The following is a 22,365-nucleotide window of genomic DNA, read 5'->3' on the forward strand; positions in this document are numbered from 1 at the left end:
TCCACCAGAGGTCAGTAGAGGTCACACAACACAACAACACAACACAACACAACACAACAACACAACACAACACAACAACACACTAACTCACCACACAGCGGTCGCACAACGGCCCGCTGGCCAGACCGACACACTCACAACTTCCTGTCTGCTGATCACACGACCCGACGCTTCCCACGGCGTGACACCTGCAGGCTGACACACACACACACACACACACACACACACACACATGAGGCATCATTGAAGAAAAGTTCTTTTAAAGGCTCATGCTGTGCACTTTTCTCTGGGTTTATTTCCCTAACAAGATGTATCATTGGTTTTGACCTGTGATCTTCTTCATATCGTTTCTACTGCCCCTTTCTGTTGCCTCTTTCTGGAGCTCTAGCAGGCATTCATCCACATTAATGTGAGACTTTTTTATAACCAAATACAAACTCCTCGTTGTCCCTTTAACACTTTTTCTGAGAAATTTTACCAGATTTTTCAAAAGAAAAAAAAAGTACCACTTTTTTCTAAAATTTTTAAACTTTTTGTTTATTTTTTGGTGAGAATTTTTACCAGTGTTTTCTAGAAATGTTTCAACTTTTTTTGGAGAAATTGTAGCCTACCACTTTTTTTTTCCAGAAATTTCTCTATAATCTTTCAAAAATGTAGCTACGCCTAATTTAAACGTACATTGATAGTTTGTGTATTTCTGGTGTTTTGTCCAATGGGGGTCCGTGGTCTAGTTTGTGTCAGTTTTGGGTCCTTGATATAAAACAGTTAGAGAAGCAGCGTCTATGTGATACAAGTATGAACAGTTTACCACCTAGAAAGCAGTTTACCCACTACAACACATTAGACTACACCACTGGTTGCTAGGTAACAGCAGTTTACCCACTACAAAACACTAGACTACACCGCTGGTTGCTAGGTAACAGCAGTTTACCCACTACAAAACACTAGACTACACCGCTGGTTGCTAGGTAACAGCAGTTTACCCACTACAAAACACTAGACTACACCGCTGGTTGCTAGGTAACAGCAGTTTACCCACTACAAAACACTAGACTACACCGCTGGTTGCTAGGTAACAGCAGTTTACCCACTACAACACATTAGACTACACCGCTGGTTGCTAGGTAACAGCAGTTTACCCACTACAACACATTAGACTACACCAGCTGGTTGCTAGGTAACAGCAGTTTACCCACTACAACACATTAGACTACACCGCTGGTTGCTAGGTAACAGCAGTTTACCCACTACAAAACACTAGACTACACCGCTGGTTGCTAGGTAACAGCAGTTTACCCACTACAACACATTAGACTACACCGCTGGTTGCTAGGTAACAGCAGTTTACCCACTACAAAACACTAGACTACACCGCTGGTTGCTAGGTAACAGCAGTTTACCCACTACAAAACACTAGACTACACCGCTGGTTGCTAGGTAACAGCAGTTTACCCACTACAACACATTAGACTACACCACTGGTTGCTAGGTAACAGCAGTTTACCCACTACAAAACACTAGACTACACCGCTGGTTGCTAGGTAACAGCAGTTTACCCACTACAACACATTAAGGCTCATTTATGCTCCACGTACGGACGTAATTGTATGCGTCCGTTTCAAACGTTGTTACCGTCACTGCTCACATACTTCCATGCGTCCTTAACGTTGGCATGGATGTTATCCAACACATCCACTAGGGGGCAGCTCAGAGTCAAAAGTTTATGACAACAAACATGGCGACTACGGAGGCGATCTTGATAATGTACATAATAAAAGAAGAAACGGACTCGTTATGTGATGCGGTGGTCGGTAAGGCCGTTAAATTAATCACAGCTGGAGGAGGAGAATTTTTTTTCTCTCATTCAGCTGTCGTGTCTTCTTCTTCTTCTGTCTCACACTGGCTCTAGGCTCCGTATCGGGTAGTGACAGCAACAGCGCCCCCACGGTTTCCGGTGGTACTGCTCCGTTTGGTGCGTATCCGTAAGCTTTGTGGAAACGGACGAAAAACGGACGAAATGAACGCAGAGTACGGACGAAAGGCTCCGTCCGTATCCGTATGCGTATTTAACGTTGAGCATAAATGGGCCTTTAGACTACACCGCTGGTTGCTAGGTAACAGCAGTTTACCCACTACAAAACACTAGACTACACCGCTGGTTGCTAGGTAACAGCAGTTTACCCACTACAAAACACTAGACTACACCACTGGTTGCTAGGTAACAGCAGTTTACCCACTACAAAACACTAGACTACACCGCTGGTTGCTAGGTAACAGCAGTTTACCCACTACAACACATTAGACTACACCACTGGTTGCTAGGTAACAGCAGTTTACCCACTACAAAACACTAGACTACACCGCTGGTTGCTAGGTAACAGCAGTTTACCCACTACAACACATTAGACTACACCGCTGGTTGCTAGGTAACAGCAGTTTACCCACTACAAAACACTAGACTACACCGCTGGTTGCTAGGTAACAGCAGTTTACCCACTACAAAACACTAGACTACACCACTGGTTGCTAGGTAACAGCAGTTTACCCACTACAACACATTAGACTACACCGCTGGTTGCTAGGTAACAGCAGTTTACCCACTACAACACATTAGACTACACCGCTGGTTGCTAGGTAACAGCAGTTTACCCACTACAACACATTAGACTACACCGCTGGTTGCTAGGTAACAGCAGTTTACCCACTACAACACATTAGACTACACCACTGGTTGCTAGGTAACAGCAGTTTACCCACTACAACACATTAGACTACACCGCTGGTTGCTAGGTAACAGCAGTTTACCCACTACAACACATTAGACTACACCGCTGGTTGCTAGGTAACAGCAGTTTACCCACTACAACACATTAGACTACACCACTGGTTGCTAGGTAACAGCAGTTTACCCACTACAACACATTTGGCCAATCAGAAGAGAGAATGAGAACCTCTCCTCTGATTGGCTCACTGTTTTTGAGTGGCATGTGGTCGGGCCAATCACAGGCAAGTAACTGAAACCTAAGCTGCATTCATAGAAATTGAAAAAAGAAAACTGGTCACGGTGGGCGGAGTTACCTTGTGTGTGACATCACAGAAAGGAGGAAGTGCTATCTGCTCGTCTTAAAGAGACAGTTCCTACAAATGGGCGGTGTGTGTTTCTCCGTTTATGACCAGTTTGATGCATGGGGCAGTATATACGTCTATCTATATACATCTATATCATCTATATACGTGGCCCAGAGACCCCCCCCAAGCACCACAAAATAACCACAATCACATTTCTCATGCCATATGGGCCTTTAAATGAAATGGAGGTTGTTGTTACCTTGACAACCGGCGGGGTCGTCCGGTCTCAGACCGAAGAAGCCGTGTTTGCAGCGGTCGCAGCGTTGACCCCCCACGTTGTCTTTACACCGACACTGACCGGTCACAGCGTCGCAGAGGCCGTCGCCATGGGAACCGGCCGCGTCACAGTCACATGCTGAAAAACAGGAAGAAGCAGCTGCATCATCATCGCATCACATCACACGACGTCATGACGATGAAACCGTGGAACCATGGAAACCGTCAGTCGGTCCGTTTGGACTCATGTTCAGTTCCAGCAGGGCCAGTGGGCAATGCTCGAATTTTAAATTTTTTTAATTTCTATTATTTTCCCAGCCTGACGCACCAGACTACATCACTAACATGTCTAGTCTGGCAACGAGACCTCGGCTCAATCCTTTCAAACTGCCTCTGCACCAATAGGGTAGCGCTACGACCAATCAGAGCAAAGAGCAGGATGACGTTAGCCTGACAAGCCAATTAAAATGTATGTCGTCATGGCGTTAAGCCGCCCAATGACTCTCTAAACAGATAGAGCTCTGTGATTGGTCAACACAAACGGTGTTGGAGACTCAAAAAGTTCCTGTGGCTCGTTTCTAGACCCACCTACGGAGCAAAGAGATTTGCTGCTGCTAGTATGTTGCATGTACGACTCTGACCACTAGGTGGAGCTGTGAGGGGGGGGGGGGGGGGGGGGGGGGGGCTGTGTGTGGGTGAGAGGAGCAGGGAGACTAGGGGGCATTAGCTGACTGGGCAACGGCATCAATTTCACATGCTACTCTGCTTTTCTGGGGACGACACAAGTAGCAGACGATGCTTCTCAACCAGAGTAGCTACCAGTACCAGTAACTTTGCTTTGTTTTAACAGCAGCTCCAGACTAACAGTTTTCACTAGGAGCACAGTGGCCCCTAACTTAAACTTTTAGGAGAGCAAGCAGGAAATTTAGGGGCACACACTTGTAAATTGATTTGCAGGGCCAATTCACAATACTCACACACACTGACCTGCCACCTGTAATTACAAACATCAGATTTTTTTGAGTTTCTCCTTTCATGTTTCACCAGCGTTACAAAACAAAAGACAAAAAGGCAAATTCACTGGTTGCACATGTGCACAAGTAGATGAAACATTTAATTGCACTGTCCCAAATTTTAGGGGCAAAACACCCCCATTTAGGGGCAGTCTGGAGCCCTGTTTAACAGTGAAGCACAATAATCAATAGTGTTAGCTATTTAAAAAACACTTTGTATGAGTGTTTATTTTGCACAATTAACCTATGTTATAGACATATTTAATTAGAATGTTTAGTTTTGAAGAATCTGGGCCCTAACCCCGAGTTCCAGTAACACGTACGTATGCAGGCCTGTGCGTCGTCGGCCGCTTGCTGTGGGTCCTGGTAGAGAAACGGTCGACAGCGTTCACACTGAGGCCCCGCCCTGTCATGGCGACAGTCGTCACACACGCCGCCGCTCACGCCGCCGGTGGCGTCGAAGCGAGCGGCGTCAAAGTGACACGAGTCCGAGTGTCCGTGGCAGTTACATCCTGAGGGAAGGAGAAGGAGGACCGGGAGGTTAAACAACATCGACTGCATGTTATGGAGATGAGTCAGATAAAAAATACAATAAATAAAATATTTAATATAATGAAGAGTTTTACTCCTGCAGACGTCGGCTGTTCCTCCTCCCGGCCTCCAGGGGGAGTCGTGGTGAAAGTCCCGACACCGCTCACAGTTGTGTCCGACCGTGTTGTGCTGACAAACACAACGGCCGTGAACCTGAGGGGCAGAGGACACGTTTACCTCAAGGGTTTATGTGATGGGATCGGTTCGCCTTAAAGGATAATTACCGTTTTTTACAACCTGGACCTTATTTCTAGCATAGAATACGATAATTTCCTCACCCAGATAACTTTGGTGTCATCTGGAGTTGTTTTGACGAAATGAGCCCCAGTGGAGAGGCGCGTATATCCGTATAATGGAGTCTACAGGGTCTAAATAACACATTATCTGCAGAGAAACTCCTTCATTTCACCAATATTTAGTTCTGATAGGCTAGTGCTATTCCCCTCTGAGTCCGGGGTTAGCTGTTATCAACATCCGGGGTCTGTAGGTTGACCTACTGACCTCTGACCTGGATGATGTCATCTCTGAGCGCCGCGCGACTCATTCTGATAATAATCATTCTGCTTCTGCATTCGGGTCCATTTTTATCTCAACTAGCCGGAGCTTTAGTGAGTCCAGGTTGAGGAGAGGAAGCCTGTGGAACACGCAGAAACGGACCATAGCATTAGCGGTAGCAACAAGCCGCGCCGCACCACGGTCGGAGATGACATCATCCAGGTCAGAGGGTAGTAGGTCAACCTACAGACCCCAGATGTTGATAACATGCCACCCCGGACTCAGAGGGGAATAGCACTAGTGTATCATAACAAAATATTGGCGAAATGAACGAGTTTTGCGGCGGATAATGTGTTCTTTAGAGGCTGCATTGCGCTGCCCCGTGTTCTTGCATCATACGGATATACGCGCCGCTCCACTGGGGCTAATTTCGTCAAAACAACTCCAAATGACACCAAAGTTATCTGGGTGAGTAAAATGATCGTATTTGATGCTAGAAATAAGGTCCCGGTTGTAAAAAACGGAAATTATCCTTTAAGGTCCAGTGATATTTATTGTTTGAACATTCCTCGAGTGCGGACTGAATTAGGGAAGAAAGCGTTTAGTTTCGCCGCTCCATCAACATGGAACAACCTCCAGGCTGAACTGAAATTGTCTGAACTCGTTTCTTTTAATGTTTTTTGTCACTTCTTAAAGGTCCGACAACAAAAATCAATTGAGCGGTGCCTTTGCTGACCAACCTTGTCACCATGACAACCTTGCTCCTTGCACTTTTGTTTTAACCTCTATTGTACTATGGCCCTATTTATTATAATGTAATATTGTAATGTATTTTGTATTTTATGGTATTGTTGACGACGTGTGCTGCTGCCCTCTTGGCCAGGTCGCCCTTGAAAATGAGATCTCGATCTCAACGGGTCTTTTTATCTGGTTAAAGGTACAGTATGTAAGAAATGTAAAGCAACTGGCCGTAAAATCCTCCTAATATGTCACAGAGACTCAGGAATAATGTTCATATAACATGATGAACTCACCAACAACAATAGTACAGCCAGAGTATTCACATTAAAAATCTTTTTTTGCAGACTGCAAATCATGTTTATGTTTTGAATTTAGGTGTTAACATGTGGCGCCACCTAGCGCTCTCTCACAGTCATGCAGCGTCAGTGGCGTTTCAGCCTCAGTCTGGTCCACTGAGCTGCTGCTACGGCTGGGAGGAAAAAACAGATCACTGTGTTTTGATTTTGACTGCAGTAACCGTTTTTGGCCACATTCTTACATACTGTACCTTTAAATAAAGGCTAAATAGAAAAAAAATAAAAATGTGAGCAGCAGACTGATCCAGTCTGAGCCGGTCCTCACCATGCCGGGCTGCGTGAAGACATCTCCTCGTCCCCCGTCCACCGGCGTGCACTGGGCGGCGTGGCCGTGGCAGAAGCAGCTTCCTCTCACCACCATGTTGTACAGAGCGTAGTAATACTTGTCCTGAGGGTTCCTCCGTCTGCGGCTCAGCAGCGTGTCGCCCAGCGTGAAGAGGCGCGAGAAGTTCACCCGGATGTTGGTCACAGTGATCAGATCTGAGGACCAGAACATACGAGACACAATGTTTCACAATGTTTCACAATGTTTCACACAATCTGAAACACTGAGAGGAGAACTCTGAACAAACTTCTGGCCGTCATGATGCCAGTCACCCTCTGCACACTGTCATCAGCTCACAGAGAAGCCGCATCAGTGAAGGCTGCTTCTCCCCAGGACCAAAACTAACAGACTTAAGGACTCTTTTGTCCCTCGAGCTATCAAGCTCTATAACTCTGGACTGGGGGGGAGGGGGAGGGGTGGTGGTGGGAGAGGGGATGGGGAAACAATTTAGATTAGGATTGATGTATTTATATGTATTTATTACTGTTGTTCTAGCCCTGACTGCACTTTATATTTTATATTTTTATATTTATTTTTATATTCTATATCTATCTGTGCCTTTTTAATGTATGATCAGTGCTGTGCTGCTGCTGGAACCTCAGTTTCCCTGAGGGTAACCTCCCAAGGGATTAATAAAGTACTATCTATCTATCTATCTATCTATCTATCTATCTATCTATCTATCTATCTATCTATCTATCTGTCTGTCTGTCTGTCTGTCTGTCTGTCTGTCTGTCTGTCTGTCTGTCTGTCTGTCTGTCTGTCTGTCTGTCTGTCTGTCTGTCTGTCTGTCTGTCTGTCTGTCTGTCTGTCTGTCTGTCTATCTATCTATCTATCTATCTATCTATCTATCATCTATCTATCTACTTACTATCTATCTATCTATCTATCTGTCTGTCTGTCTGTCTGTCTGTCTGTCTGTCTGTCTATCTATCTATCTATCGTTCTATCTATCTATCGTTCTATCGTTCTATCTATCTATCTATCTATCTATCTATCTATCTATCTATCTATCTATCTATCTACCTATCTACCTATCTACCTATCTATCTATCTATCTATCTATCTATCTATCTATCTATCTATCTACCTATCTACCTATCTATCTATCTATCTATCTATCTATCTACTTCTTCAGACTCGACCAATCAGGCGGCAGGATTCTCTGACCCGACCAATCAGGGGGCAGGATGATTCTCTGACCTTGGATCTTCGGTGCGTACGGGTCCTGGATTCCAAAGATGGGATCTAGAGCTTTGAGCACCACCTGGTGGAGAAACAGAAGAAAGACAACTTCATGTTTTAAAGACCCAATGAAAGATGTTTATTGTTCCTTTATGTGTTGATATCTGTTATTATGGTCTGGACATGTGACGACTCATCCTGGCTTCACCAGTAGATGGAGAGATTCATTTGTCCGTGCAGAAACCAGGCTTTTAAATGACCTATGTTGAATGTTTTTTGGGGATTTTTTTGGATTTATTTTATTTTATTTATTTATTTAAAAAGGACAGTGTGCAGTGACATTAATTATTGAGAAAAATAAAAAGATGGCTGCACCAGATTTAGTGGAGCCACTAATTTCCATCTGTAGTCCTCTGGGGAAATGGGGTAACAACGGGTACTTAAATAAATAAAACAAGGATTTTGACAAACAAACTGCGACAAACATGGCAATTAGTATAAATACACAACAACATGACAGTTTGAAAGCCTATACCTGAAGTACTCTAAGATGTTTCTAAGTAATTAAATGAGTAGAGTATTCAAGTGAAATAAATAAGTAATCAAGTGCATGGGTTTTACATGAAGTGCAGAATATTCAAGTACACAAGATATCACAAAGTGCTCATTGTGCAAAGTGCGCTACAGGTGCATCAAGTCAAAAACAGATTCAAGAACAGTTTCTTGTGTGAAGTGTTTTTATATTGTATTTTTATGGTATTGCTTGTTTTGCACTGAAAGGGGGGCTCTAATTTCGTTATACCGCAAGTATAATGACAAATAAAGGCATTCTGATTCTGATTCTGATTCTGATTCTGATTCATTGATCAGTGCAATTAAAGTGTGAGGAAGAAGAGGAGCTCCACAGGGATGGAGCGACCCACGAGGGTGGTAGCTATGTATGTATGTTTGCTACTCGTGTAACGGATGTGCACTCACTCCACCCATAAAAGACGTGCTAACCAACTCGCCAAGTGGTTGTCAACCTCTTGGCGAAGAGATTAGCATCGTCGCCTCCGGAGCGGGAGATCGTGGGATTGAACCCCACCTAGGGCAGAGGGCCGTGAGAAACACAACGGCTACACTCGCTGTGAAACAAACTGCCCCTAGGGGACAATAAAGACTCTTGAACCTTGAACCTGAAGGGTCGGGGGGTAATAAAGACTCTTGAACCTTGAACCTGAAGGGTCGGGGGGTAATAAAGACTCTTGAACCTTGAACCTGAAGGGTCGGGGGGTAATAAAGACTCTTGAACCTTGAACCTGAAGGGTCGGGACCTCCGGCTCTACAGGTCTACAGGTGTGAATCCTCCACAGCAGCAGGCAGTCTCACGGTCTCACATACCTCTTTTCCACCAAACTGGTTCCAGTTCTAGTTCGGTGCTTAACTGGTTCAACTCTGGTTCCTCCAAAGAACCACTTTGCTTTTCCACTGATCAGGAACCAAGTCAGAGCCTCATCCCCATCCAGGAGCTGCTCTGTCTCTGCTGCTGCTACAGTTATTTTTATTTATTTATTTATTTATTTTGCCTGCTACAGTTATAAACGGACCAGAACATTAAAACCTGGTCCGACCTGCGGGTGTTGAACACCGGACCCAACGTGGAATCACAGACTAGGCTTTTAATTAACGATAACTCGCCGTGATCGCCCGCGACCGGCAACTACGTTTTGACGGCGATATGTTTTGATATGAGCGCTAGCTGCTGTAAGCCACCGCCTGTAGCTCAGCTAGTTAGCTTCAACTGTGTTTACATCGATAAACAAACTTAAAGCAGAAGTAAGTGATATTTTTGTGTTAATATAAGTCTTAAATAGTTCCGACAGCAATCACTTACAGTGATACAGTGTTTGGTCTGAAACACGGGTCTGTCAGTCACTCTGCTCTGCTCTGAGCCCAGGAGAAAACTTTCCTTGTATCCTACAACCTTTATCCAATGAGGAGAGAGAACGGCATAAAGGGGCAGTCCTCTCTGTGTGTGCAGCCAAGGGATGCGCCTGAATGTGGTGACGTAGGAACGAGGACCAATAGATCCATGACGAGGGCGGGGGCTGCTAACTCCATCTGCTGACAAGATGTTATGGTGCGTTCAAGGCAACCCGTAACTCGTGTTTTTCCGACCTGTGAAGTCGTACCAGTTCGATCTGGTACGACTTCAGTGTATCGTTAATGTATCGTATCGGTGGCAGCGTATCGAGATGCGTATCGAATCGGCCTCAGTGGTGGAGATATACAACCCTAGTCTGTATATCTTAGCGCTGGTCTTGTTGCTATGGTAACCCTGCTGCCAGCCCCTGGAAGAACCGGTTCTTAGCTCTGGCCCAGCAAGGAGTTGGTGCTGGTCTGGAACCAGTTAGTAAGAACCAAGAACCGGTGCTAAGCTAAGGAACTAGCTCTGAACCAGAACCAGAACCAGCTCGGTGGAAAAGAGGTAACAGTCTCACAGCTGCTGTTTAACAACATTCAGTCTGATTGGCTGATAATCAATATACAGTATGTGATGTGTCCCTCCCTCGCTTTGTGGAAACATATAAGAATGGGGAGCTGTACACACACACACACACACACACACACACACACACACACACACACACACCTCTCCGTCAGTGGACGGCTCTGATCCAGAGTATCTGCTGTCACAGATGACGTCATCGATGCTGTCGGCCGGCTCATCGGACACCGACGGGAAGTGAAGCGTGCAATCTTCTGCGAAGTAACGAAAAACTTTCCAAGTTTGTCCAAAGTCCTTGGATCGCTCCACCAACATGGCCGCCGGACGGAAACTCTGCAGGGGCAGGTGATGTCACTGTTACACCTTCAACTATTATATGTTTAAAGCTGAATACAAATGTATGAATGTGTATAACCTGTTTATTAATGTGTATAAACCTGTTTATTAATGTGTTATACCTGTATATAAATGTGTTTGTGTGTGTTACCTTGAAGGTGAGGACCAGGTGGCTGAACTGGAACACGGTCTCTAGGTCTAGCCTGAGGCTCACCTGGTGAACTCCTGCACAGGTGAGGAAAGATATGGTCATATTATAGACCTGGTAACAAAGATATGGTTATATTAGACACTTCATTAAAGACGTAGTTGTGTTATAGACTGATCAGCCAAAACACTACCACCTCCTGCCTCTCATTTCCATTTATTCCATTCATGGTGTACATACTATTGCACATATACATGATGGACACATAATCACCATAAATTAAAAGGACCAGGATGAAGAAACAATGTTGAAAGAGAAATAGCTTTAGCTTCACAACGACTCTGGATTGGCCACCTCGAACAACACGGTGAATGTGTTAGAGAACAACACGGTGAATGGGTTACAGAACAACACGGTGAATGTGTTAGAGAACAACACGGTGAATGTGTTAGAGAACAACACGGTGAATGTGTTACAGAACAACACGGTGAATGTGTTAGAGAACAACACGGTGAATGTGTTAGAGAACAACACGGTGAATGTGTTAGAGAACAACACGGTGAATGGGTTACAGGGATGATTAAAGGCCTTCATGAAAAACTCCAGAATGATTGTAGCTTATGACATGACAAGAATAGGCTAAGTGGGATAGTGTTGCTTCTTCACTTCTTCACTTAATATATTGGGATGACACTTTCTGCTGGAGGGAGAATAGTGGAGTCTATGTACTAGTACTAGTGTACTAATAGTGGAGTCTGTGTACTTTTACCTTGAATTGTATCAAATTATGTCTTGCATTGATTGAGCTCATGGATGTTCTTACTACATTTATAAAACGGAAAGGTGAAATCCAGCAATCTGATTGGTTGTTAACCGTGGTATAATGAGCATAGACCACGGCTACTATTCTAAAGCCTTATCACAGCGTAGGCTATCACTCCGCCTCAGGCACGTATGACTGGTATGAATGGAAGTTGTTGTCATGTATCCATGACAACGGACTGTTGCAGTCCGTAGCCAAAGACAGTTGATGTTTTTACGATGTTAAAAATGTAGTAAAGTAGTGTAATTGACATGTTGAAGGTGAACTTTGACCTCCAGAGGGTTAACAATGGTAGAGGGGACTGAGACCAGATGCAGAGCTACTTGGAGCTAACGTCTGGACAGCTGGGAACAGCTTTTTATTCTGCTTGAATAAAACTACATGAAATTGATGTGTATCCCTCTTTCATATTGTCATTATTGGTAACCGTTTTATAAAAGCTATATATCACTCCAGGCCGTGGTCTATGCACATTATACCACTCTAAGGGGGAACAACGCCCCTTAGAGTGGTAGAATGAGCAGAGACCACGGCCTGGAGTGATATATTGCTTAAATATATAATCCTCCAGGCCTCTTTACGTCGGTCTGACAATGTGTTATTCACATTCTGTTTTATTCCACAGAGTTTTGATTGGACAGTTTCTGTTGTGACTTTCCAACTCACCGTTCTCTGACTGCCACCACTTCATTTTTCTCTCGGGGTCGAAGGTGGAGATGATATTCTCGACGGGGTGGCTGTCTGGGTTGCCGTAGCGATCGTACGGCAGACGAGAGTCACATGTGAAACATTTCTGCCCCTCCTGGTGGACGGAGATACACACAGATCAATCTATATTAGAGGTGAAAGGGTTAATATCAGAGGTGAACGGGTTAATATCAGAGGGTGAAAGACAGGAGTCAGTGGTGGTTGATCTGCAGTCACTTTCCTTCAGGTTTGTTTCTGGGTCGAAGAACTTCAACATGAAGCAAAACAACAAACTATTTTAAGCCGGTGCATATTCTCATTTGTCCAGGTCATAGTATCTCAAAGGAGTTTTAAATCGAAAGCAACTGGACTTAGTTTTTTGTCTAGAAGACGTTTCACCTTCATCAGTTCATGTAGCATCTGACCAGGCTGGGACTGGTCCAACTATCTGGTGTGGAGACTCACTATTTAACCTCGTGTGGGCGTTCACAAGGGTGATGATGTCACTGGTTCCCTTTTGTGCTCCAAGTGCCAACAACAGTCGTTTAAATGACTGTCTTTGATGGAAAGTTGGTTTCGACTAGAGCTCTGTAAAAGAGAGTAAGGACAGCATTGATCCAATGGAAGCGCCTCCTGGTGGAGGAATATGGGTTTTGCAAAAGCGCCCAAGAACTGACATCTCTGCATTGTTGGTGAATGAGCAGTGTGGTGTTTTCAATAATTTAAGGACATTTATAGATCACCCACGTTAATAGCATCATTGAGGATCCTTTACAGATAAATATTAACACATAGGCAAGTAAAAAAAAAAAAAAAAATTGTCTACATTAAAGGTTGAATATGTAGAATATTTATTAAAAGCTATATTTTTTCAAAAATAATACATCCATGGGGCCTTTAGAGGGGTACAGAATGAAAGTATTGCTTTTCCATAAAAAAATTTTTTTTAGTCTGAATTATTATTTTTAATTTTTTTGACGGGCTCGACAATGACTTTCTGTCAACGTTCTGTTTACATTCGTACCTGCCTGTAGCCGACATGTGGCTCAGTTCTCCGCTGTTTTCCTGCCTCCTCCCGGTCGGATGTGTTTGTTTCCAACCAAGCCTTTTTAATAATCAATCGGTGGATCAATGGATTATCATATACTTGTTAGGATGGGTGTATTTGTGTAGTCTTATCTGTCATAAACACGTTTATCGTCGCGGACTTTCGGTGCCACGGAGCTCCTTTTTTTTTTTTTTTTCCAACTTGACGAGAGCAGTGACAGCGGAGGCTCTGAGGCTCTGAGGCTCTGAGCAGCAGCGGTGTGGAAGCAGAGAGCCTCCACTCTCCCTGTAACAAGCTACAAGTCATTTATTATGCTGTTAATGACGGTAAAAATGAAACATAAGGTAAATATCCTGCTTAGCTCTCCTCCTCTGCTGTCCTCTGTTCAGAGCGGAGTCCCTAGCAACGGCCCGTTTTGCCTAGCAACGGTCTGGCAATCGACTGCTGGAATTCTTTTTCTGTTGTTTTTCTTGTAATTCTACATAGTCAACCTTTAATGTTTCAATCTACATTTTGTAATAAACAAATTATAAGTATAATTTGATATGACCAAGACACCTAAAAACAAAAACACGGCCGTTTTCATCAATTTAGCAGCAAGTGGGCAACACACATACATTGGAGTGAATGGGTTTTCTGGGCGCTTTTGCAATACCCACATCCTGCCACTAGGGGCGCAAAACCCTTACCACAGGCGTCAATGGTGGTGTCCTTACTCTCTCTTCCAGTGCTCTAGTTTCGACTTCGTTAATGCCCTATGACAGTCGTTGGAGTCACTTGCCATTTGTGAACAGTTGTTGTTCTTTGAGATTAGATTGTTGAATCTCCTGGGAAGGGATGAAAGGGCAGCATTGTAAATTGGAGATAGGTGGTGTCTGAGACCTCCTCCTCTGTTTAGGGATGGTTTCTCTACTTTTACATAGATGGCTTCTTTTAGGCCCAATCCCATTTCTCTTTTTTACCCCTACCCCTTGCCCCTCGCCCCTTGAAACGGAGCTACAAGGGGTAGGGGTAGAAAGTCAACCCCTACGAATTGGGACACCACTTCAACAATCACATACGTCATCACGTAGTCTCACTGGCTTTTACGTAAGCTGATGCGGCGAGCTTTTGCCAGAAATCAAATATCCGTGTACCATATAACTTAATAAAATAAGATAAAACTTAATGCAGGCTGATCGGTTAATTGTAAAACATTTATTTACTGCTGTAAATGTGGTGATTTCTGTACGTACAGAGCCCAGAGGCAGCGCTGCCTGCTCCTCTGTCTGATACACACATGAAGCTTCACTTTTCATTCAAATAAACTAATGCTACTGCCACAATTGTCAGATTTCATCAATGAGACCAACATTTAAATGCTAAAAATAATTTAACCAGCCGGTGGTAAACCTCTAAAAACCTGCGGGTAAGTTAATCAGCGATCGCCTTCTCTCCTGGGATGACGACGTAGTTTGGCCGGCCGAGCATCTCTGCAGACCGGCTGCTGTCTCTGTGAGGAGCCGCTCCTCCTGGAGCTTCACTTCTCCCAAAAAACGTCAGAGCAAACTTCTAACCCGCCGTCATTTGGGTAAACTAACCGCACATTTGGGACCTAAACAGTTACTTTCTCACATGAGTGACGTAATAACAGTGCTACAGCGAGAAATAAAACAGCTTTTCGTTTTACAGCCACCGCTGCCGGCTGCCGCAAGATGCATTCTGGGAAACTTTTCATACCCCTCCGTTTGGAGTGTGGCTCTTGGAGGGGTATGTAGCCCGACCACTTCCCCCTACCCCGACACGTGAACGTGCAAAACGGAGGGGTAGGGGTAAGTGGTAGGGCCAAGGGGGGAAATGGGATTGGGCCTAACTCCTCTTTCAAACCATCTGTCCTCTCTGTCTAGGATGTGGACGTTGCTGTCCTCAAAGGAGTGGGCTTTCTCCTTGAGATGTAAATGGACAGCAGAGTCCAGGCCTGATGAGTTAGTAAGTAAGTAGTAAGTAAGTAAGTTTAATTTATATAGCACTTTTCATAGATAAAATCACAAAGTGCTTTACAACAAGGACTTAGCTCTCCTGTGTTGGGCCATGCGTTTATGCAGTGGTTGTTTTGTGTCTCCAATGTAGAGGTCTTTGCATTCCTCGTTGCATTGGACTGCATACACCAGATTGCTTTTGTGGGTGTGTGGTGTTGTGTCTTTGGGATGTACCAGTCTCTGTCTGAGTGTGTTGCTCTTGGATGAAGGTGAAACGTCTTCTAGACAAATAACTAAGTCCAGTTGCTTTCGGTTTCACCTCCTTTGAAACAAACTATTTTCATTCTTTGTTTTTGTTTTTTTCACTGAACGAGAGAATCAAGATCCTGAAGAACGAGGAAAAGTTCAGTAACAAAGAGACGAGAACAGATCAGGACACGTTTCAGTATGAAGCCAGAAGCACACACACACACACACACACCACACACACACACACACACACACTCACATCACACACACACACACACTGCAACATTTAATTGTGAAGTTGTGATCCTGCTGCAGCCTGCAGCCTGAATGAGTCACTGTGTGAGTGTGTGTGTGATGTGTGTGATGTGAGTGTGTGTGTGGTGTGTGTGTGTGGTGTGTGTGGTGTGTGTGATGTGTGTGTGGTGTGTGTGATGTGTGTGTGTGTGTGTGTGTGTGTGTGTGTGTGTGTGTGTGTGTGTGAGTGTGTGTGTGTGTGTGTGTGTGTGTGATGTGTGTGTGGTGTGTGTGATGTGTGTGTGTGTGTGTGTGTGTGTGTGTGTGTGTGTGTGTGAGTGTGTGTGTGTGTGTGATGTGTGTGTGGTGTGTGTGATGTGTGTGTGTGTGTGATGTGTGTGTGTGTGTGTGTGTGGTGTGTACCTCCAAGTATCCGATGATGCAGTACTTCTCCGGTCCGTTCCGGCCGCAGGTCGACGAGGCCGAGAGCTGAGCAGCTCGACCCACCATCAGGTCCCCGAGGGGGGGGCTGCAGGACCCGCCAGACCCCCCAGAGCACTGGTCCTGGTCTGGGGGATCATGGTGGTCTGGGGGGGCCAGAGGGTCCTGGTGGACCTGAGGGTCCTGGTGGTCTGGGGGGGCCAGAGGGTCCTGGTGGCCCCATGGGTCCCATGGGGCCTGGTGGTCTGGGGGATATAGAGGGTCCTGGTGGTTCTGAGGGTCCTGAGGGTCCTGTCGGTTCTGGGGATCAAGGGGGTCCCATCGGTCCCGTGGGTCCTGAGGGTCCTGGCGGTTCTGGGGATCATGGGGGTCCTGAGGGTCCTGTGGGTCCTGGCGGTTCTGGGGATCATGGGGGTCCTGAGGGTCCTGGTGGTTCTGGGGATCATAGGGGTCCCATCGGTCCCGTGGGTCCTGAGGGTCCTGGTGGTTCTGGGGATCATGGGGGTCCTGAGGGTCCTGTGGGTCCTGGCGGTTCTGGGGATCATGGGGGTCCTGAGGGTCCTGGTGGTTCTGGGGATCATAGGGGTCCCATCGATCCCGTGGGTCCTGAGGGTCCTGGCGATTCTGGGGATCATGGGGGTCCTGAGGGTCCTGGTGGTTCTGGGGATCATGGGGGTCCTGAGGGTCCTGGTGGTTCTGAGGGTCCTGGCGGTTCTGGGGATCATGGGGGTCCCATCGGTCCCGTGGGTCCTGAGGGTCCTGGCGGTTCTGGGGATGATGGGGGTCCTGAGGGTCCTGGTGGTTCTGAGGGTCCTGGCGGTTCTGGGGATCATGGGGGTCCCATCGGTCCCGTGGGTCCTGGCGGTTCTGGGGATCATGGGGGTCCTGAGGGTCCTGGTGGTTCTGAGGGTCCTGAGGGTCCTGGCGGTTCTGGGGATCATGGGGGTCCCATCGGTCCCGTGGGTCCTGAGGGTCCTGGCGGTTCTGGGGATGATGGGGGTCCTGAGGGTCCTGGTGGTTCTGAGGGTCCTGGCGGTTCTGGGGATCATGGGGGTCCCATCGGTCCCGTGGGTTCTGGCGGTTCTGGGGATCATGGGGGTCCTGAGGGTCCTGGTGGTTCTGAGGGTCCTGAGGGTCCTGTCGGTTCTGGGGATCATGGGGGTCCCATCGGTCCCGTGGGTCCTGAGGGTCCTGGCGGTTCTGGGGATCATGGGGGTCCTGAGGGTCCTGGTGGTTCTGGGGATCATGGGGGTCCCATCGGTCCTGTGGGTCCTGGCGGTTCTGGGGATCATGGGGGTCCTGAGGGTCCTGGTGGTTCTGGGGATCATGGGGGTCCCATCGGTCCCGTGGGTCCTGAGGGTCCTGGCGGTTCTGGGGATCATGGGGGTCCTGAGGGTCCTGGTGGTTCTGAGGGTCCTGGCGGTTCTGGGGATCATGGGGGTCCCATCGGTCCCGTGGGTCCTGAGGGTCCTGGCGGTTCTGGGGATGATGGGGGTCCTGAGGGTCCTGGTGGTTCTGAGGGTCCTGGCGGTTCTGGGGATCATGGGGGTCCCATCGGTCCCGTGGGTTCTGAGGGTCCTGGTAGTTCTGGGGATCATGGGGGTCCTGAGGGTCCTGGTGGTTCTGAGGGTCCTGAGGGTCCTGGTGGTTCTGGGGATCATGGGGGTCCAATCGGTCCCGTGGGTCCTGAGGGTCCTGGCGGTTCTGGGGATCATGGGGGTCCTGAGGGTCATGGTGATTCTGGGGAACATGGGGGTCCCATCGGTCCCGTGGGTCCTGAGGGTCCTGAGGGTCCTGGTGGTTCTGGCGGTTCTGAGGGTCTTGGGGGTCCAATCGCACCCGTGGGTCCTGGTGGTCCGGAGGGTCCTGAGGGTCTTGGTGGTTCTGGTGGTTATGGCGGTCCCATCGTTCCTGAAGGACCTGAAGGTCCTGGTGGTTCTGGTGGTTCTGGAGATCATTGGGGTCTTGGGGGTTCTGGAGATCATGGGGGTCCCATGGGTCCAGGTGGTTCTGAGGGTCCCATCGGTCCTCAGGGACCCGTGGGTCTGGAGGGTCCTGGTGGTTCTGGAGGTCATAGGGGTTCTGAGGGTCTTGGGGGTCCTGAGGGTCCCATGGTTCCCATCGGTCTTGAGGGACCCGTGGGTCCGGAAGGTCCTGGTGGTTCTGGAGATCATGGGGGTCTTGGGGGTCCTGAGGGACCCGCGGGTCCTGCAGGTCTTGGGGGTCTTGGGGGTACCATGGGTCCAGGTCTTGTTGCTGAGCTGCAGGAAGAAGAACTGCAGAGACAGAAGGAAACTTCATGTTTATCAGAACTCAGTTTATATACACACAAGATACACACAGTCATTGGTTCATACAGACTGAAGGCCCCTCCCATTGGTTCATACAGATTGAAGGCCCCTCCCATTGGTTCATACAGACTGAAGGCCCCTCCCATTGGTTCATACAGATTGAAGGCCCTTCCCATTGGTCCATACAGACTGAAGGCCCCTCCCACATACAGATTGAAGGCCCTTCTCATTGGTCCATACATATTGAAGGCCCCTCCCATTGGTCCATACATATTGAAGGCCCCTCCCACATACAGATTGAAGGCCCTTCCCATTGGTCCATACATATTGAAGGCCCCTTCCATTGGTTGATACAGACTGAAGGCCCCTCCCATTGGTTCATACAGATTGAAGGCCCCTCCCACATACAGATTGAAGGCCCCTCCCATTGGTTCATACAGACTGAAGGCCCCTCCCATTGGTTCATACAGATTGAAGGCCCCTCCCATTGGTTCATACAGATTGAAGGCCCCTCCCACATACAGACTGAAGGCCCCTCCCATTGGTTCAAACAGACTGAAGGCCCCTCCCATTGGTTCATACAGACTGAAGGCCCCTCCCATTGGTTCATACAGATTGAAGGCCCCTCCCACATACAGACTGAAGGCCCCTCCCATTGGTTCATACAGATTGAAGGCCCCTCCCACATACAGATTGAAGGCCCCTCCCATTGGTTCATACAGATTGAAGGCCCCTCCCACATACAGACTGAAGGCCCCTCCCATTGGTTCAAACAGACTGAAGGCCCCTCCCATTGGTTCAAACAGACTGAAGGCCCCTCCCATTGGTTCATACAGACTGAAGGCCCCTCCCATTGGTTCAAACAGACTGAAGGCCCCTCCCATTGGTTCATACAGACTGAAGGCCCCTCCCATTGGTTCATACAGATTGAAGGCCCTTCTCATTGGTCCATACATATTGAAGGCCCCTCCCATTGGTCCATACATATTGAAGGCCCCTCCCACATACAGATTGAAGGCCCTTCCCATTGGTCCATACATATTGAAGGCCCCTTCCATTGGTTGATACAGACTGAAGGCCCCTCCCATTGGTTCATACAGATTGAAGGCCCCTCCCACATACAGATTGAAGGCCCCTCCCATTGGTTCATACAGACTGAAGGCCCCTCCCATTGGTTCATACAGACTGAAGGCCCCTCCCATTGGTTCATACAGATTGAAGGCCCCTCCCATTGGTTCATACAGATTGAAGGCCCCTCCCACATACAGACTGAAGGCCCCTCCCATTGGTTCAAACAGACTGAAGGCCCCTCCCATTGGTTCATACAGACTGAAGGCCCCTCCCATTGGTTCATACAGATTGAAGGCCCCTCCCATTGGTTCATACAGATTGAAGGCCCCTCCCACATACAGATTGAAGGCCCCTCCCATTGGTTCATACAGATTGAAGGCCCCTCCCACATACAGACTGAAGGCCCCTCCCATTGGTTCAAACAGACTGAAGGCCCCTCCCATTGGTTCATACAGACTGAAGGCCCCTCCCATTGGTTCAAACAGACTGAAGGCCCCTCCCATTGGTTCATACAGACTGAAGGCCCCTCCCATTGGTTCATACAGATTTAAGGCCCTTCCCATTGGTTCATACAGACTGAAGGCCCCTCCCATTGGTTCAAACAGACTGAAGGCCCCTCCCATTGGTTCATACAGATTGAAGGCCCCTCCCATTGGTTCATACAGACTGAAGGCCCCTCCCATTGGTTCATACAGATTGAAGGCCCCTCCCATTGGTCCATACAGATTTAAGGCCCCTCCCATTGGTTCATACAGACTGAAGGAGATGAGATGAACTCACCGGTGAAGATGATGATGAAGATCATGATCAGACGTGAGAGACACCTGAAGTGTCTGAAGGTCTGATGGACCTGGTCTGTGTTGGACCTGTTGAACTAATGAGAACGATCAGTTATTCACCTCACAACATCACCTGTGTGTGTGTGTGTGTGTATGTGTGTGTGTGTGTGTGTGTGTGTGTGAGAGAGAGAGAGAGAGAGAGAGAGAGAACAGGAATGTTTCCTTGCAGCTTTATGACGCCACAAACTGTCATTTTCTATTGAAAGTCAAATTTAGCCGTTATTATCACTGTTGGCGTGAAGCTTCATCTGACAACTCTGATCATCCAGCTTTAATAGTTTCATGATTTATGTTAAATGAAGCGAACCGGACCAGACCTGGTGTGTGTGGCTCTGTACTTCAGAGATGATGGTGGCTGGTGAAGCTAGTTGAGCTACAATAAACACTCGAGGAGCTTTACACAGTGTACGGACTTCACTCTTTTCCTCTCAGGCTGGTGAAGCTCCTCATGCAACAACAAAATGAAGCCTGAAGGGACTGATGAACTTTAAGGGGAATGTTTGGGCCCCAGCTGTAATTGTGGGGGATTTACTGACTTCAGAGTTCCTGCATGAACAAACTATCATGATGGGCGTTGACGCTCTGTGCAGCACTAACTTTGTTTCATTGCTCAGAGAAAAAAAAACATACAAGCTACAAGCAGAAGTAGAGATGGAATGCCGACGTTCTTCCTGACACAGTTTCCAGCCGTAAAGCTGAGCTCTTCCCTCAGGTCGTCACCTGCTTCTCCCAGTGAAATCCCAACACTCTCAACACGACCATGAAATACTGACCAACAACTCTTAGCAACCACAACAACCTCATCAGTTGCCCCTGGAAACTGATTAGCAGCAGAATCCACCATTATTATATATACATATATACATTATATACATTATAAACATATATTATTATTATAGTGAATCCACCATTATTATATATACATTATATACATTATATACATAGCCTATATTATTATTATAGTGAGGTTTCCAGGTTTCAAAAGTTCTGTTCTGTAATTTATTCTCATGTGAATTAGAGAACCATTTTTTAAAAACTCTGAAGAATCAGGAGGCAATGTGGGAAAACTGTTCCAATGTGGGAAAACTGTTCCAATATTAGCACAAAAACTCTTCCACGTCCACAAGAACTAGGAGAACCTCAGCAACTACCACTAGATCTTCAGCAACTACCACTAGATCTTCAGCAACTACCACTAGATCTTCAGCAACTACCACTAGATCTTCAGCAACTAGATCTTCAGCAACTACCACTAGATCCTCACCAACTACCACTAGATCTTCAGTAACTACCACTAGATCTTCAGCAACTACCACTAGATCTTCAGCAACTACCACTAGATCTTCACCAACTACCACTAGATCTTCACCAACTACCACTAGAACCTCACCAACTACCACTAGAACCTCACCAACTACCACTGGATCTTCAGCAACTACCACTGGATCTTCAGCAACTACCACTAGATCTTCAGCAACTACCACTAGATCTTCAGCAACTACCACTGGATCTTCAGCAACTACCACTAGATCTTCACCAACTACCACTTGATCTTCACCAACTACCACTAGATCCTCACCAACTACCACTAGATCTTCAGCAACTACTACTGGATCTTCAGCAACTACCACTGGATCTTCAGCAACTACCACTGGATCTTCAGCAACTACCACTAGATCTTCAGCAACTACCACTAGA

At 46.9% G+C, this 22,365-nt stretch overlaps 1 protein-coding gene across 1 annotated transcript in view; it reads right to left on the reverse strand.

The window, feature by feature from the left end:
• The window catches only part of lamb4 (laminin, beta 4), a 40,467-nt gene extending 19,926 nt beyond the window's left edge, over positions 1-20,541 (reverse strand). The window contains exons 1-11 of the mRNA XM_085780531.1: positions 18,828-20,541; positions 16,449-18,742; positions 12,516-12,651; positions 11,030-11,103; positions 10,687-10,875; positions 8,070-8,133; positions 6,807-7,021; positions 4,985-5,102; positions 4,682-4,870; positions 3,329-3,484; positions 92-195 (exon numbers count right to left, since the gene is read on the reverse strand). Of these exons, the coding sequence (XP_085636657.1) occupies positions 92-195; positions 3,329-3,484; positions 4,682-4,870; positions 4,985-5,102; positions 6,807-7,021; positions 8,070-8,133; positions 10,687-10,875; positions 11,030-11,103; positions 12,516-12,651; positions 16,449-18,742; positions 18,828-20,541 (5,253 nt within the window). The remainder of the gene's footprint in view (positions 1-91; positions 196-3,328; positions 3,485-4,681; positions 4,871-4,984; positions 5,103-6,806; positions 7,022-8,069; positions 8,134-10,686; positions 10,876-11,029; positions 11,104-12,515; positions 12,652-16,448; positions 18,743-18,827) is intronic.
• Between the last annotated feature and the right edge of the window lie 1,824 nt (positions 20,542-22,365).

Source organism: Trachurus japonicus, chromosome 6, assembly GCF_045865225.1.
Source record: "Trachurus japonicus isolate A0001 chromosome 6, Traja_1.0".
In the NCBI taxonomy this organism is placed as follows: Eukaryota; Metazoa; Chordata; class Actinopteri; order Carangiformes; family Carangidae; genus Trachurus; species Trachurus japonicus.